We start from the raw sequence: 14,902 nt of genomic DNA, 5'->3' as shown, positions 1-14,902 counted from the left end.
ACTCCCAGGAGCCCAGTCCTGCCCTGAACCCCTGTGCTGGAGAGCTGCTCTTAACGCACCCTCCAAATGACATGGAGCTTTTAGCAGCTCCCAGTCTGGACACAGGGCAATTGAGATGACAGCATAGCCAGTTCACTGCACTTCTTCATGACAAGATCTTAACAGTTCTGGCTTGATGGGTTGGGCAGGGCTTTTTCCATTACATAAGCAAAGCAATGTTTTTCATTGTTGACATGCACAGAATGTAGGAAAGGTGAAATGTAAAAATAACATTTAGGTGCTTGAGATTTTTTGGAGTGGTTTGATGGGGTGGTTTTTTGTGTTTTTACATCTTTGTGTAATCTCTCTAAGTTTTAGGCCTGGATTGAGGTGAAAGGGGGAGTTTATAGAATTGCCTGAACTGACAGTTGCTTTCATTTCGCAGCAGAAACGAAATGGATTTTTTAATTTTCATTGCTACAAAAACTCATTGCAAACCTGTCCAGGCCCAAGGTGCTGCTAGCAGGCACTGATGCAGTATAATTGTTATGTGAAAAAACACCTGTAGCATTCTGTTAAAATCAGTCAGCCGAGTTTCCATATGGTGTGTTTGCGGCTGTATGGTGTCCTTGCCATGGTAGCATTCACTCTCGTTTCACACATACAAGCAGAGACAAAGGACCCTTATTGTAGCTTGTTTTCAGTCACTGGCTTCTCCAAAACCTGGATTTAATACTCACGCTCACTAGCCTCACTGTGTAACATCCCAGGTAACGCAAATTTGAGCAGAACTAAAATCTTGTTGCCTCTGGGTAAGAGAAAAGCTATCCTTTTATTTCAACCTAGAAAATGTGAAAAGCTGGACAATGCTTCCTCCTCCCTGTTTCAGATTTTCATGTTGTTTTAGCTGGAAATTGATCTTTTCTTTACAGTGCACGTACACTCAATTACTTGAGGAGGTGCTGGGAAGCCATACACCAGGAAGCATGCTCTGTATCACAGTGCTGACTCCTAGCTCCTGCTCTTTCTCATCCTAGTGAGGAAGTTTAAGAGGGAGAATGTCATTGTTTTACTCTCATTATTGCAGTTTTGGGATTTATGACAGGCTTAGCTGCTTTTAATCTTGCTTTGGTTCCTTCACTACGCTGCTGGATAGCTCGAATTCAGTGCGCTCCTGTCCTTATTTCTTTAGGCACTGGAGGCAGCGAACTGCGATGTCTGGGGTGAGATTTGAAGGAGGAGTGCTCTTTTCTGTGCTTGTATTTCTTTCAGTGAAGGTTCAAATGTCGTAAGTTGCCAACATCTGTGTTAAGTGCCCTCTGCACATTCATAATCTGATTTTTTTTTTTCCTTCGGCTCAGTTAATCAGAGTGACTTTGGCAGAAATTAGAGTGTTCAATACATCTTAAAATATCTCCCCTAGAAGATAGTTAACCTCAGGTCTGCCTGCTCACTGTTCAGGGCTGATTGTGCCTCTGTTGCTGCTTGTATATTCATTTTGAACCCATCCCATTACCTGCCTAACAAAGTGGGAGAGCAAAATATATTCAACAGAATCATATGGGAACCACCTTCTTGCAGCTCTGTAAATAATTTGGCATTTGTTGTGCAGTGTGTACGTGCAGGGGAGACTGAGATAAAGTCCAGTGTCTGATGCTATCTTTTGAATTGATTAGGTTTTCATGAGCAGACACTTTTCTTGCACCCAATCTCCGCTTGTCTGTCCAAAGGTGGAGACCAGTCTAAGAGTTTGGCCAAAGGGCAATCTAAAGTTTAGCACATCGGATCTCACTGGTATGATCTGGCATAGATCTGAATTAATACATGAGGTAGAGAAACAAATGTGTGTCTGCAGGGTTATTAAGCAACTGTCATATTTCACCATAGTTGCGTGACATTTTCCTGAACTGCCCTTGAACAGCTTTTGGGATCCCTCTGAATAGAAAAGTTGTATAAACAGCCCATTCATTTGATTTGTTTGCTTTTTGGTTTTTGTTTTTGTTTTTTTTTTTTCCTGAGGGAGTCATACATCCAAATTCCAGGGAACACGGGTGGTTTTGAGATTTAAACTTCTTTTGAAAATTTTCTTTTTTGTCTAAACTGGAATTCTTTTTCATTCCACTTCAGTATAACCTATGAACCAGGTGGGCTGAGCATTGGGAAAAGCGTTGTATATGCTCGTCTCCTCCTTACTCTTCTCTGTATGCCGACAGCCGCCGCAGAAGAGGCGGCTCTGGGCCGGTCAGACGCTGCTCCGAACCACTGCAGCCGTTCTTACCTCACCTCTTCGTGCCGGTGGGACCTGCCTTTGCTGGCTCATAAAAAAGCCTCATAAAATATTAGTGTAGTGCCATGGTCTGTGTCACAGCGGAGCGCCACGCAACTAGGCATCGTGAAACAAGCTTGCTCCAAGAGGCAGCCCTGCCCGTGGCAAGCTGTTAACCTCGCAGCCGCCAGCACTAGGGAAAAGCCTTCGCCTTCAAGAAGCTGGTGGCAATATTTGGTGCTAATGGAGCTTTTTGATTTATAAGCCCCATAGAATGCCAAAAGCAGAATTTCCCAGGTAAATCATCAGGCTGTTGTGTTTGCAGGGCTTGTAAGAAACCAGAGATTTCAGCGTTATGATCCCTCCCAGAGCCATGTGTTGCATGGGAAATGGCATGCGAGTGCTTTGATTTTTTTCCTAGTTTGTTGGTTTATTCCAGCGAATTAATCCCTATCAACAACAAGTTGTAACAGAGGCTGTTTCTCAAAAGGAAGTATTTCTGCCATTCTCATCAATAAGTTTACTGTTAATCAATAGTTGAACCTCCAGGGCTAAGAAATCTGTTACTGCATCCTTGTTTCATCTTGGATTATTTCTGTCAGCTGTGGATTTAAGTTTTCAAGTGACCTTCTGTGGCAATTACTGTTATTCAATCAATGGTCTACAGCCCACAGGTGGTCCATAAAACATCAGAACGTGGTCTGTAGAGCAGTAGGAGTTCGAAACAAAAATCAGAGCAATCCTAAAGGTATACACAGTGATGGCCTGCAGTTAGCAGCAAACAGTGATGTGCCAGCTGCATACAAATCCATCTCGTAGGCGCAGGCCAGTAGGTACAGCATTGCCTGTGGATTTTTTCCCCAAAAAAGTTTCATTGGCTCTTTGTTTATCAGAGAAGCTTGACAAACGCTGCTGTAAGGGATGTATTGGATTTTTCAAGAATTTACTTTTACTGACATGACCGTTTCAACATGGGAAGGGTGTTTTTATAGTTGCAAATTGACTTTGGAGTCAGCTGATTAGGAGGCTTGATGTTGGTAATTCTCACTCCTCCTTGAGGTGTCGTGAAGAAAAGTATCTGGCACAGATGCCTGCAGATGGGCGCCTGGGTCTGCTTGTGGATGGCAGGCTGCGGCTGTTTATTGTTTTACCTGGCAAAACTGCAAAGCTCCTTTGCTGGCACCGGCAGCCCCTGGAGCGTGCTGTACGCAGCCTGCCTGGCAGCAGAGGACTCGCCTCCACGTGCACCGGCAGCGGTGACGCTCCTGTGCATCACGCTTGGGCGTGCGGTTTGCACAAGCTTTGCAAGAGAATGTCTTTACAGGTTTGCCCTGCAAGGGAGGTGTCAAGACTGCCCTTAGCAACAGTCCCAGGTAGTCATGGACTGCCTCTACGGTTTGCCAGTGGCCACCAGGACCCACTGATCACAGCGTGCCACTGTTGCCGGCGCAGGCTGCGTTCCCATCTGCTTTCCAAGCAGCAATGTGGGGGCTGTTTAGCACGCAGTCGTATTCACAAATCATCTAGTTGCCATTACTTTGTAATCACAAGGAGACATTATAGAGGTGGTGTCCTTTTCAACTTGGTCTTTGTCCCAGAGTGTTTTCTTTTTTATATAAACCAAAAAATGATTACCTTGTGGGCCTGTGATGCAATGTGCTGTATTGACAGCCTTGAGTATGCGAGGATTATGAGAAAAAAAACGAACACAGACCTATATTTCACAGTGTTGCTGTATGAAGATGTACTTTTCCCTTTGTCTTAATTTTCACCTTTTACTTGCATTCTAGTCACTACATTTTACGCTTTTCTTCGTAGTAGGAGGACTGGAAACTCTTTGCTCCCCCTCTGTTCTTTTTCTTCTTTCTTCCTTCTTTCTTATTTTATGAAAGGTGAGATTTTTACATAATCACAGGATTTCAAGAGGATGAGCTTTCTAAGCAAATAAACAGAAAACACCACTCACTTTTATCCATCTTGGATATCCACAAGTGTCTTAATAAAAATGTGAGAGCTGCCATAGCTCTGACTGTGAGACTTATTCTCTGCTGACAATTTCATTACTGAGAAGAACAAGATTTTTCACTTGAAATATAAGGGAAAAAACCTCTGAAATACTCTCTGCTGGAATTTGAATTTGGCTCGTATCTAGAAAACAGTATGAGTAAGCCCAGGATGTCTTAAGGTACTACTTGTGGCACTCCTCAAAACATTCCTGATGGGCAAGGCTGCTGAACTCTTGTATGTATATACTGCTTTGAATTAAGATCAACAAGAATCCTCAACTAAAAAATGTTAATTATATAATATAGCTGAATTTGTGAGAGGTTAATTAACCGTCACATAATTTTATGCACAAGATCTTGTTTTCTACAAGTTCAGAGGAAAAGATGCAGAATAAGCGAAGCTTTGGGGGCCATTGGGATAGCCAAATTATATAGCCTTTTCAGCCTGCTAAGTTCCTAATAAAAATAATTTTGCAGATCACATGTTTTGAAGGGTGATTCTTCACTTCACTGAGATAACTGGGGTTGTGAGAGATGATTTCAGTAAAATTGTTCCTCTTCAGAGGCAAGTGATGCCAGCAATGAAATGCACTTGCAAAGCATGTTTTAGGAATTGGGATACATGCTGTGTTTTGCATTCATGACTGGGTAGAAAATAAGGCTTATTGCATACAAGAGAATTTACCCAGGTTAGAGTTTTTTACGGTGAAATGAAATAAGCATGGTATGGTTTCAAATTATTATGCCTTAGAAATGTTCAAGGATATTTTTTATTGAACATCATTCTAATAAAACAAAAGCAGGCTGAGTTTAGTAAAACAAGAACACATTAAGTTTGAAGTTTTACAACATTTTTAACAACATTTGGGAAAAAATTGGAATGCTTGCATTTGAGTAAAAATTTAAACAGCTGCTAATTAGTCCTTTTTTTTTCCTGAGCGGAAATGAAACCCCCAGTCTCTCTAACTCATCCTTTGGCCATCAGGAATGAAATGTAGGTCTACTTTACTGGGGTTATTTCAGTTTGTGCTTGCAGTTGCATTGTGTAGGTGAATGGTGCCAGGTTTTGAACTGCAGAAGCATTAAAACTGGTACAACTTTTTGTGATGAAATTTTATACCTATAAAGCGAATGACCTCTTTGCTTTCTTTTGAGATTATTTTTCTGTGTGTTCTGTGTTTGGTTTTCATGTCTTACAAAACTGTTAGCTTCAAATTTAAATACTTAGCTGAGTTACTCAAATGTCCTGAAGGTAGCGTGAAGTCTGTGATATTTTTAGCCCAATATTACAGAGTAAGAGTGTAAAGATGAATTGAAAAACCTTCAGGTGGGATCAGAGCTTGGATGCCTGTTTTAAGGTTTGTCTTTGAAATCCTGCAGTCATTCTTCATCCATGACAGAATTTCTTTTTGTTGAGTGATAATTCTGAGTAGGGTCATTAATTTTGGCTTGCAGATGCAAACAATTAGTCAAATAGGCAAGAAAAAAAGTTAAATTATTATTGTTTGCAACATTTAACTCTGTTGGGTGCAAATGTAGTCGAAATGCTGTCTCTCCTGTGTACTGACTCAGGCTTTCATCTCTTCCTGTGTCTTGCTTGAGTTTTCTGTGACATATCTTTACTTTCCTGTTCGTCTTCCCAAGCTCTGGCGAACCTCAGTGACTTGTGACCATCTTTTTCGACTACCTTGAATGCACCAAAGGCTAAGCTGGGTTCTGTCCTTCGCTGCATTGAAGGGACTGTGGGTTTGGAGAAATCATGCAGTATCTTCTGTAACATTCCCATCTACAACCTGCATTTGTAACTCCCTGTCTTTGTCCCCCCACTCTGCTAAGGTACTTCGTGCGCTGCCGTCTCCCTCCTTTCCCTGCAGAGGAGACACAGCACTTAGAAGAAAACTTGACAATCAATTTAAATAATATTGAGTAATTTATGAGGCTGAAAATCAGGAGGAGGGGCAGCAGTTCACAGCCTTAACTCAGAGTGCTGCATTCACCTCTTGGTGCCCAATGTCTCACCAAGGCTCTCTGTCCTTCCAGGTTTTCACAGGGAACAGCAATGCTGATAGTGTGGTTCACCACAAATTTCTGCACTCCGTGAAAGCCCGATTCTTGCGATTCGTCCCTCTGAAGTGGAATGTCGGTGGGCGGATAGGACTGAGAGTTGAGGTCTTCGGCTGCTCCTATAGTAAGTGGCTACATCTTAACCCACATTTTCTCAAAGACCTTTTTGTTGATGCTGTGAGTGCTGTGGGATGGGTCCAGCATGAGTTTTATGTAACGTGAAATACATAGCCATGATTTGTTTTTTCAGTAGTTGTTCTTGCCGTTCTGCTCGGGGATGTACTGGCTCACCTGATGAAGCTTTCTGAGCCCACCACAGAGTGATTTTCTGCTTCTCGTGAGCGCAAGGCAGCCAGATGCTGCAAAGCCTCCTGCTCCACTCAAGGGTGCAGAGCTACTTGGGATCTTTTATAGGGCTTTATTTAGGAAAACTTTTTTCTTAAATAGTTAATTTTTGGTTTTAAGGTAACTTAACCACTTGTTGAGGAAAGCACTGCGGATTGTGCAGCTAGTATTTCTATTTGAGGGTGATGGCTTTATAGCACTAGAGAGCAGAGAACTTCTCTGCTGCTTTAACTGGTTTTATGTAGGTGTTTTCTTTGGCAATCATCTTCATAACACGCGGTGAAGATCCTCTAAGATACAGTCTGTGACACTTTGTCATGTGACAAATGTTGTTTCCTTGGGGGGGTTTCAGCCGCATATTTATCGTGGTGTACTGCTGCAGGTGTATGACCTATTGCCATGGAAGAGTGCAAATGTAAAGAAAAAGAACCAGTGTTGTTCCCAGGCACGAAAGAAAAAGAAGTCCACAAATGAGGAAACACAAATGTGGTATTTGTTTCTGAGGTGGCTGTGGGTTTATTTCTGAAATGATTAAGCGTGACTTGAGACACTGCTAGAGAGGTGAGATTTTGCTGGGGAAAGTTCAGGGGATTAACAGCATTTTACCAGTAAATTCAATGTGATGTGGCACAAGTCACCATCATGTGACACTACTTTACTTGTACATCTCTGCATTTAGATTAGATCCTAATTTGATTCTGCTGGGTGCAGAAAAGGGATTTAAGATAAAAAGTGGAAAACTCTCTATTTGGGAGACTTCTTAAATTCATCTAAGCAGATTCAAAGAGCATAGTGTCCTAAACCTTTCAAATTCATACTCCAAGGCTCCCGGTGGCCTCATCACTACAGTCAGGCGTTAGGACCAATTCACATGATTTCACAGGAAGATGCTTGTTATGATCTGCATGTAGATCTAAAAGCTCCATTCAGCTTTTTTTAAATGCCACTTCTCCACCTTCTTTGATGCGGACTATCATTCATTTCAGTACAGACCTGCAACAGCCTGGTCTGGATGGATAGTCACTAGGGCAAGACACCTTTCCCAGCCATGTCAGTGGATCTGGAAACTGAAACTTATAAATCAAAACCAACTGGCTGTCATGGTTTGATATGGGGGGGCAAGGTTCTGGTGGCAGGGGCTGGCCACCAGATCGGACTCCCGTCCCCCTCAGGGCTTGAGCCTCTGCGAATTGCCCCATTTATGTCAGGACAAAGGAACCGGAAAGGTGTACCTTTGCCCAGGAGCGAGGAGAGGGGAGGGGGGTGCTGTCCTGGCTCCTGGTACCCGGCCGGGCGGCAGCCCGGGCCAGGCCGGTGCCACCCGCTGAGGATGGCGGCAGCGGAGCCGTTTGGGGAACTCGGGGAGAGCCCCGCTCCCAGGGTGCCCACTGGGCCGAGTTCACCCAGAGAGGACTGAGATCTGAGAGAAATGGCCACACCGACACCAGGTCAGTGAAGATGGAACGGGACGAGATGTGCCGGAGCTGAGTTTCCCCTGCAACCGGTGGCAAGACGGCAGGCGGCCCCTCTGCAGCCAGGGATGGACTCGGTGGAGCGGAGACCCACTCGCAGCCCGTGGAGAGCCCACATCGGAGAAGAGATGCCTGAGCCTGAGGACAGTACGCATCTAGAGTCCGTGGGATGACCCCCCATCGGAGGGGAGGTGTTTTGTTTAAAGGAGAACCCTGAGCCCGAGGACAGTTGCGAAGCATGAGCACAGGTAGAGACGCAGTTAGAGTCTGTATGACGACCCACGCCAGAGCGAGTGGCAACAACTCCCTAAGAATCTGAGACTGTGGTAAAGCCCGCACTGGTGAAATCCTATGGGGAAGGATTGCATCCTGTGGGTAGGACTCACACTGGAGAAGTTTGTGGATTTTCCTCGTGAGTAGGGGATCCACTGGAGCAAGGGAAAATGGTGTAAGGACTCCTTCTCCTTTAAGAAAGGAGCAGCAGTAACAACATGGGATGGACTGACCTGCACTCCCCCATTCCCTGTCCCCTGCGCCGCTGAGGGGAGGAGGTAGAGCCGGGAAGAAAAGGAAAGGGGGGGGGAGAGGTGTTGTTTTTAAGATCTGGCCTTGTTTTCTTTTTATCCTTTTAAGTAACTGGTTTTGCCTGTCTTTATTCTTTTAAGTAACTGTTAATAAATTGTTTTGCTTTGAGAAAGCTGAGTCTGTTTTGCCCGGGACCATGGTTGGTGGGTGCTCCCTCTGTTCTTGTCTGGACCCTCAGTTCTTTTATTCTTTTTTTATTTCCCTCTCCACTTTACTGGAGAAGGAGCGGCTGTGTGGAGTTTAGTTGCCGGATTGGCCTAAACCACGACACTGGCCTTCATGACATCATTCCAAAGCAGCTATCTCATCTATTTTCATGAGCTTTCTTCCATTAATGATGACTAAACCTCTGCTCTGAAAATTGTAGTCCAAACAGACCTGCAACAAATAGAACTGGAACTGAAGGTTGAAACTTTTGTAGATAAACGTGTTTTGGTGGTACTTCATATTAAATACTTTCATGTCAGATTGTGGCTGTATCTCCTGTGATAGGAAGAAGGCTTCAGAGTGACTTGTGGACTGAATTTCCTTGTGCTGATACCACCTAAGTCTTCATCTTTGTTCTATACCCTGTAGTTACAGGAAATAAAAATGGTTGTGCCGAATTAAGGTATGAGGTAGAAGCAAGCCAGAAAAGAAATAAAGGGATTCATAAAAGTTTTACAGATTGTTGAAATATTCATTCTGCTTATATAAAGGTGCCATTCACATTTCTCTCTGGCAAATTGCATATGCCAAGCAATACCTGTCTACAAGTTTTGCTTATATAATTTCACAGTCTTGGCTACTCCTAATCCAGGTGCTCCAGCACTGTGCGAAAGACGTATGATCATTTATAAAATGTCATCTTTACTGTTACGCTGATAGAATATCTGCAGCGGATCCTGAGCTGGTGTACACCTCCATAACTGTATTTTGTAATGTTTGACAGCATACAGTCTCATCTACCATGTTCAATTCTGACACAAGAAATACATTAATAATTTAAAAAGAGTTTTTTAAAAAAAATCAAAAAACCGTAATCACTAGAGACAGGCTGTTGGACCAGCCAGGAAGGAAACAGCTAGAAGAAGAACAAATGGCCCAAATATACACTATCTCTAAGAGATGATCCTTCAGGCAAGTGTCTGTTTTTATATGAAGGAAAGGATGTGAAGTTGGGAGTAGGAACAGCATTATAATCACCTACCTGTACCAAAGGCTTCAGCTGATACGTATTAATCTGTAAGAACCTAATTCCCAGTTATGCCCAATCCTCTTTACACTGTTGGAACGACTTAAAGGCTTCTGTAGGTAAACAAACCCAGAGTATTTGATCTTAAGTCCACTGAAGTTGTAGAAAGGATTTCCATTGGCGTTTTATCTTCAGATCCAGTCCTGAAGTAGAAGATAAAAAGACAACTTGTGCATGGAGAGCACAGATTAACCTAATCCTGCACAAATGTGTGTGTGTGTCTGCAGGGTCATTTCTGCCTCTTAGCCTGCTCATAGAAGCAGGACGAAAGTCAGATGATGCTGGACCGCTGGCTGTCCGTTCCACCTTTCAGGCAAGTGTTGCCCTAGAAGTGCAGCACCTGAACTGAAAACAGCGTTGCTCTATATTGATATCTGTGGCAGAAAACTGCAGAAGTAAAGTTTTCATTTACGGGCAAGCTAGAGATCCTTTTTGTGTGAGCAGCAGCGTTCACTAGTTGTCTGAAACAAAAGTCTGGGGACACTGACAGTTTAGGCCATCTGAATTTCACGTGCTGCTGCACATCTGTTAAAACCCTGGGACTTCTGCCAAGCATGCAGTTGAGCACCTCACCGTGATACACCAGGGCGTGCAAAATAGCCTGTGGTTCCTTGGATGGTCTGTGCTCACATCAGCTCCTCTTTAACCTTGCATATTTGAGCAGAAGATGACAGCTGTAGGAGAGGTTTGTGGCTTTGCTGCTGCTTAAGCATTTTTGTGATGGCAAAGTTAGGTGAATGTGACTGTTGTGCCAGCGCAAGGCTCGGATCTCCCATTTTTGGAGTATGACTGTGCTGTGTAGCGTGCTCTGCTGAAGGGGTCCTAGGAGCACAGCCTTGTGCTGATTCTTGAAAAATGCAGCTTTCAATGATGACTGTTTATTAGGGGCATGTGGAAGACATCAGGTCTTGTAGGTCACCAAACACTCTACCAGGACATAGTAACAAAAAATACTGAAGAATTATATTAGAAATTAACTGCTATAGACAGTGGATGCCAACGTGGCTAACTTAACATATGATTGTGCTGTGCTGCTGAGTGCCCTCACTGTTGCCTATTGCTCCTGCTAAAGTAATTTACTACTATGAATTTATCCCAAAAACCTCTCTGTTAAACAAGAGAGCTTTATTTCTTCCTCCCGCCCCCCCTTTTTTTTAAATCTTTTTTTTTCTTTTCACCCTCTACTTAGCTGCCAGTTGACATTGTTTCTTTGGAACTCAAAAACATGTTTTTAACAGCAAAGCTGTTTCAGACACGTGAGTGTGCTTGTCCTGATCCTATACAGTTCGAAGTTCCTGTGAAACAAAGCACTCCAAGGCTGTCAAATCAGCTGGAGTTCACAGATGACACGTGCTAATTGTTGTTTACTTTCTTATACAGAAAGTATGTATTTGAATGAAAATTAATTACATTTATTTGAAATTCTTATAAAGATTCCATTTCACATCCTCAAAACTGGTACTGAAATAGGAAGGAGATGGTCTTGATCTGAAAACATATGTTGATGTTTCCTGTTCAGAAAAGGATTTATGATGAGTTAAATGAAAATTCCCGTGCAGAGGTATGTGTAAACTCTCACTGTTCCTTTGCAGCACTGACTTCAAAAGCAGTGTGATTGTAGCAGATAACTAGAGCTGCAACAGAAGATGTGTTCAGACAAATGGCAAACCAATTGCTTTTGATGCTGGGGGCAGTGAGGGGGAATGGTTATATCTTTATACTTGGTAAAAGTCTTGTTAGCTTAGTGCAGGAAAAAAAATCTGCTGACACAATTGCTTTTATTGGATAAGATTTATAGCTGCATTGAAGATGCTGATCATATTCTATAACTGGTTAACAGCCCAAAATGCATCAGCAGAATCAGGTGTATGTGCAGTTAACAGACTGGGAAACCACAGGAGAAACAATGATAAGGTGTGAGACAGAGTATCTTCTGCTTTTGAGAACTGAGTTCTTAATTTGCAGTTCAGAACTCTGATTTCTCATCTTTTGTTGTCATTGCTTCAGGGAATATGATCAGATACTGTGCTTTTTGATTAAATGTTTTTACTGGATCTTTTTTCTCTCTCTTTTTTTTTTCTTTTTTTTTGCTTCACCTTCTTCCATCCTCTTCTTTGTCTTCCTATGAGATGGAAAAGAACACTTTGTAGAGAACCACTTAATGTCTGCTAGCTATTGACCAGTAGTGTTTGTAACCACCTGTGTAAGTTAAATACCCAAATAATTGCTTACCGAGAGACAGACATAGATTTGTGGTAGAGATGAAGCTGCATCCACATTAATCCCTTGTATTGCGTGTCTGAGAGCGATACGGAGAGAGAAGTCAGATTGCTTCAGATCCACTCAAGCCAGTAAAGCATGACTGGCCGGGAGAGACATCAGTTCAGACCAGGAACAGTCCTCTCTCCTGCAGGGGGTTAAAGCTTCCGCTTGTTGATTCAAGTGCAAGACCAAAAGTTCCTAGAGGATATTTTTGAATTTTGGAATAACTTTGCCAAGTGTTTATTTTTTCCAGAATTGCCAGGAGAACTATCTTTGTCAGAATAAATGTGTATCCTCTCTGCTGCCAGGAGCAGAGTGCTGCACAAGTAAACTCCATGCTCTCACATTGCTCCCAGCCTGATTCCTCTCAGTGTGGCTGGTGCCGTAGGTTGAGCCCTGTGGTCACATGCTCTCTGTTTTTTGGGATTTTGCGTTTGGTTGGTTTTGGTTTTTCCTTTCAATTTTTCTGGTTTGGGTTTTTGTTTTTTTTTTTTTTTTTTTTAATGCTGAATTAACCTGGTAATCTTGCTTCAACTTGCCTGTTTCCACCCAAGTCACCCTAAGTGACTTTAACATTTGGATCTGCGTTGGGAAAGGAAATTAAAATCGAATAATGTAACCAGGACCCTTGGGGCCAGAAGCTCTGCTGAATTTCAGAAAAACATGATGAATGATTTCTATTTCATGAATTCTTCACCTATGAGCAGAAATACGTATGTGTCTACAGCAGAGGCATGTCTTTGAATTGCTGGTCAGAGAAGAATAACATGAAAGAAGTGTTTTTTGCCTGATCTCACTTCTGTCGAGTTTTGTAACATTCTTCATGAGGGCAGTGTAGAAAAGTACCCAGATTGAGTCAAGTCTGTCTTCAGGGAGCGTAAGTAAACCAGCAGGCAGTGCAGAATGAAACCACATGTTGTGTTTTAGTTTACTTCTGCAGGTTTCCTGAGATTATAACATTTCTGATCCTTATTTTCTTGCTGCAAGTGGATTATGGATGTACATGGACTAAATGAACACCAAGTGAACAAGCGGGTTTTCTGGAGTGACTGTATTAGAATTGTGCTGCATCTTTCAGTTTTTAACAGGAAGCCAATGATTTGTTGTCATGCAAACTACCACTAATGACTTTTGGCTGCCAGCATTAGCATTTATTTGACACATTTCCATTTCATTAAGGGCTATTTATTGGCCAGTGTACTCTCAACCTGTAATTAGTGAAGCAGAACTTTTCAGAAACAGGTTTCCTTAGTGTTATACTCTGTAAATGTCAGTGTTAGTGCTCTTCAAGAAATTAGGTATTATGCTGTGGCTTAGTGGAGAGTCAAGAAGAAGGACTGAAGTGTGAATTCAGACTGGTTGAAGGCTTGGATCTGAAGATGAAGGAAGAAAAGGCCACTATTAACAGCAACTTTGAATCAATGCTCTCTTACAGCATATTTGGTTTTGAGAGCTAGGAGGAAAATCAACTTTTAACTGCAAAATGCGCTGGAAATCAGAGACTATAACTGCTTTATAAGCTATTTCCTAACTCCTGTCTGTGTTAAAATGAAACCATTTTTATGATACTCGTGCAATTTACTTTAAACAAATTGAAGTATTTAAAGTAGCCAGGGAAAATTCATAAGAACTAAATGATGAATTTAATTCCCTTTACAGAAACTGTCAGTCAAGGTGTCAATAGAAAGAAGTCAGCAATTCTGAAGGAGCTTTTTCTGAACACCTAATTCAGAAGTAAAAAAAACCCAAACAGTAGAAGTAGATGGTGCCAATACTTTTGTATACATGGTACTTCCTAAACTTGCAGCAGTTCCATGTATGATGCTAAACAGCATGCTGTAATTCTGACATCAGAGATAAGGTGATCGTAGTTTATTCTGGAGTGAATTTTTCCCGGAGTTGAATTTCTTTGTAGTTTTATTCTAGTAAGAAATAATCAGTTCGCTAATGATTTGGAATGGAATCAGTTTTGGAGTGACAGAATTTCGCATTGTATTTAAATTTTGAACTCCCTGAAAGTTTATAAGCATGCCATCAAACTTTTGTACAAACTGTCATACTCACCTGCAGATGTTATCAATGTTAGTTTCCATGGTAACAGATCATAACAGGTCTGTTATTTTCTCAGCTTATAATAGTTTTTAATTGCAAACCTCTTTAAATCTTGGTCCAGTTTAAAAAAAGAGAAAAAGGGGGAAAAAACAAATCCCTGTTATTTCTGTTTTTAAAGAGGAGCAAATGAAAATAACATTAATGCTCAGAAGGAAAGAAGAACTCTCAAGGGAACTTAGGTGACTTAAGTCACCAACTTTAATCACAATGCAGTTGCTGACCTGGAAGTCTTGATTGTTTTGCAAATGGATCTTTCAGTTATTTTTCAGAAGAAAATGGAAAACTGATAACTTTGGATTGTCATTAAAACATGTGGTTTGCAAACAAAGATAGTCTATACTCCTTCTTCTTGGTTACTATGAAGATATTCTTTGTCTTTACGCATGTACCCTAGTAGTTATGTAGCTTAATAAACCCTTGTTCGGAGTCCTTATTGTCTGGTTCTGGTATTCTTATTTTTTAATATTTTTCTTAACAACAGGAAATGCCAATTGATAGATTTATTATTTACACATAGATATTTTACCCATAATTTGTGCCAAATTGGGTAGGAACTGGAATTGAATTTACATCTGTT

The 14,902-nt window shown here is 41.8% G+C and overlaps 1 protein-coding gene across 1 annotated transcript in view; it reads left to right on the top strand.

Moving 5' to 3' along the window:
• CNTNAP5 (contactin associated protein family member 5) overlaps positions 1-14,902 on the top strand; it is a 299,098-nt gene that overhangs the window by 130,136 nt on the left and 154,060 nt on the right. The window contains exon 4 of the mRNA XM_086616177.1: positions 6,292-6,439. Within this exon, the coding sequence (XP_086472303.1) occupies positions 6,292-6,439 (148 nt within the window). The remainder of the gene's footprint in view (positions 1-6,291; positions 6,440-14,902) is intronic.

Source organism: Tauraco erythrolophus, chromosome 8, assembly GCF_009769465.1.
Source record: "Tauraco erythrolophus isolate bTauEry1 chromosome 8, bTauEry1.pri, whole genome shotgun sequence".
NCBI classification, from domain to species: domain Eukaryota; kingdom Metazoa; phylum Chordata; class Aves; order Musophagiformes; family Musophagidae; genus Tauraco; species Tauraco erythrolophus.
This window is presented reverse-complemented; position numbering and strand designations above follow the sequence as displayed.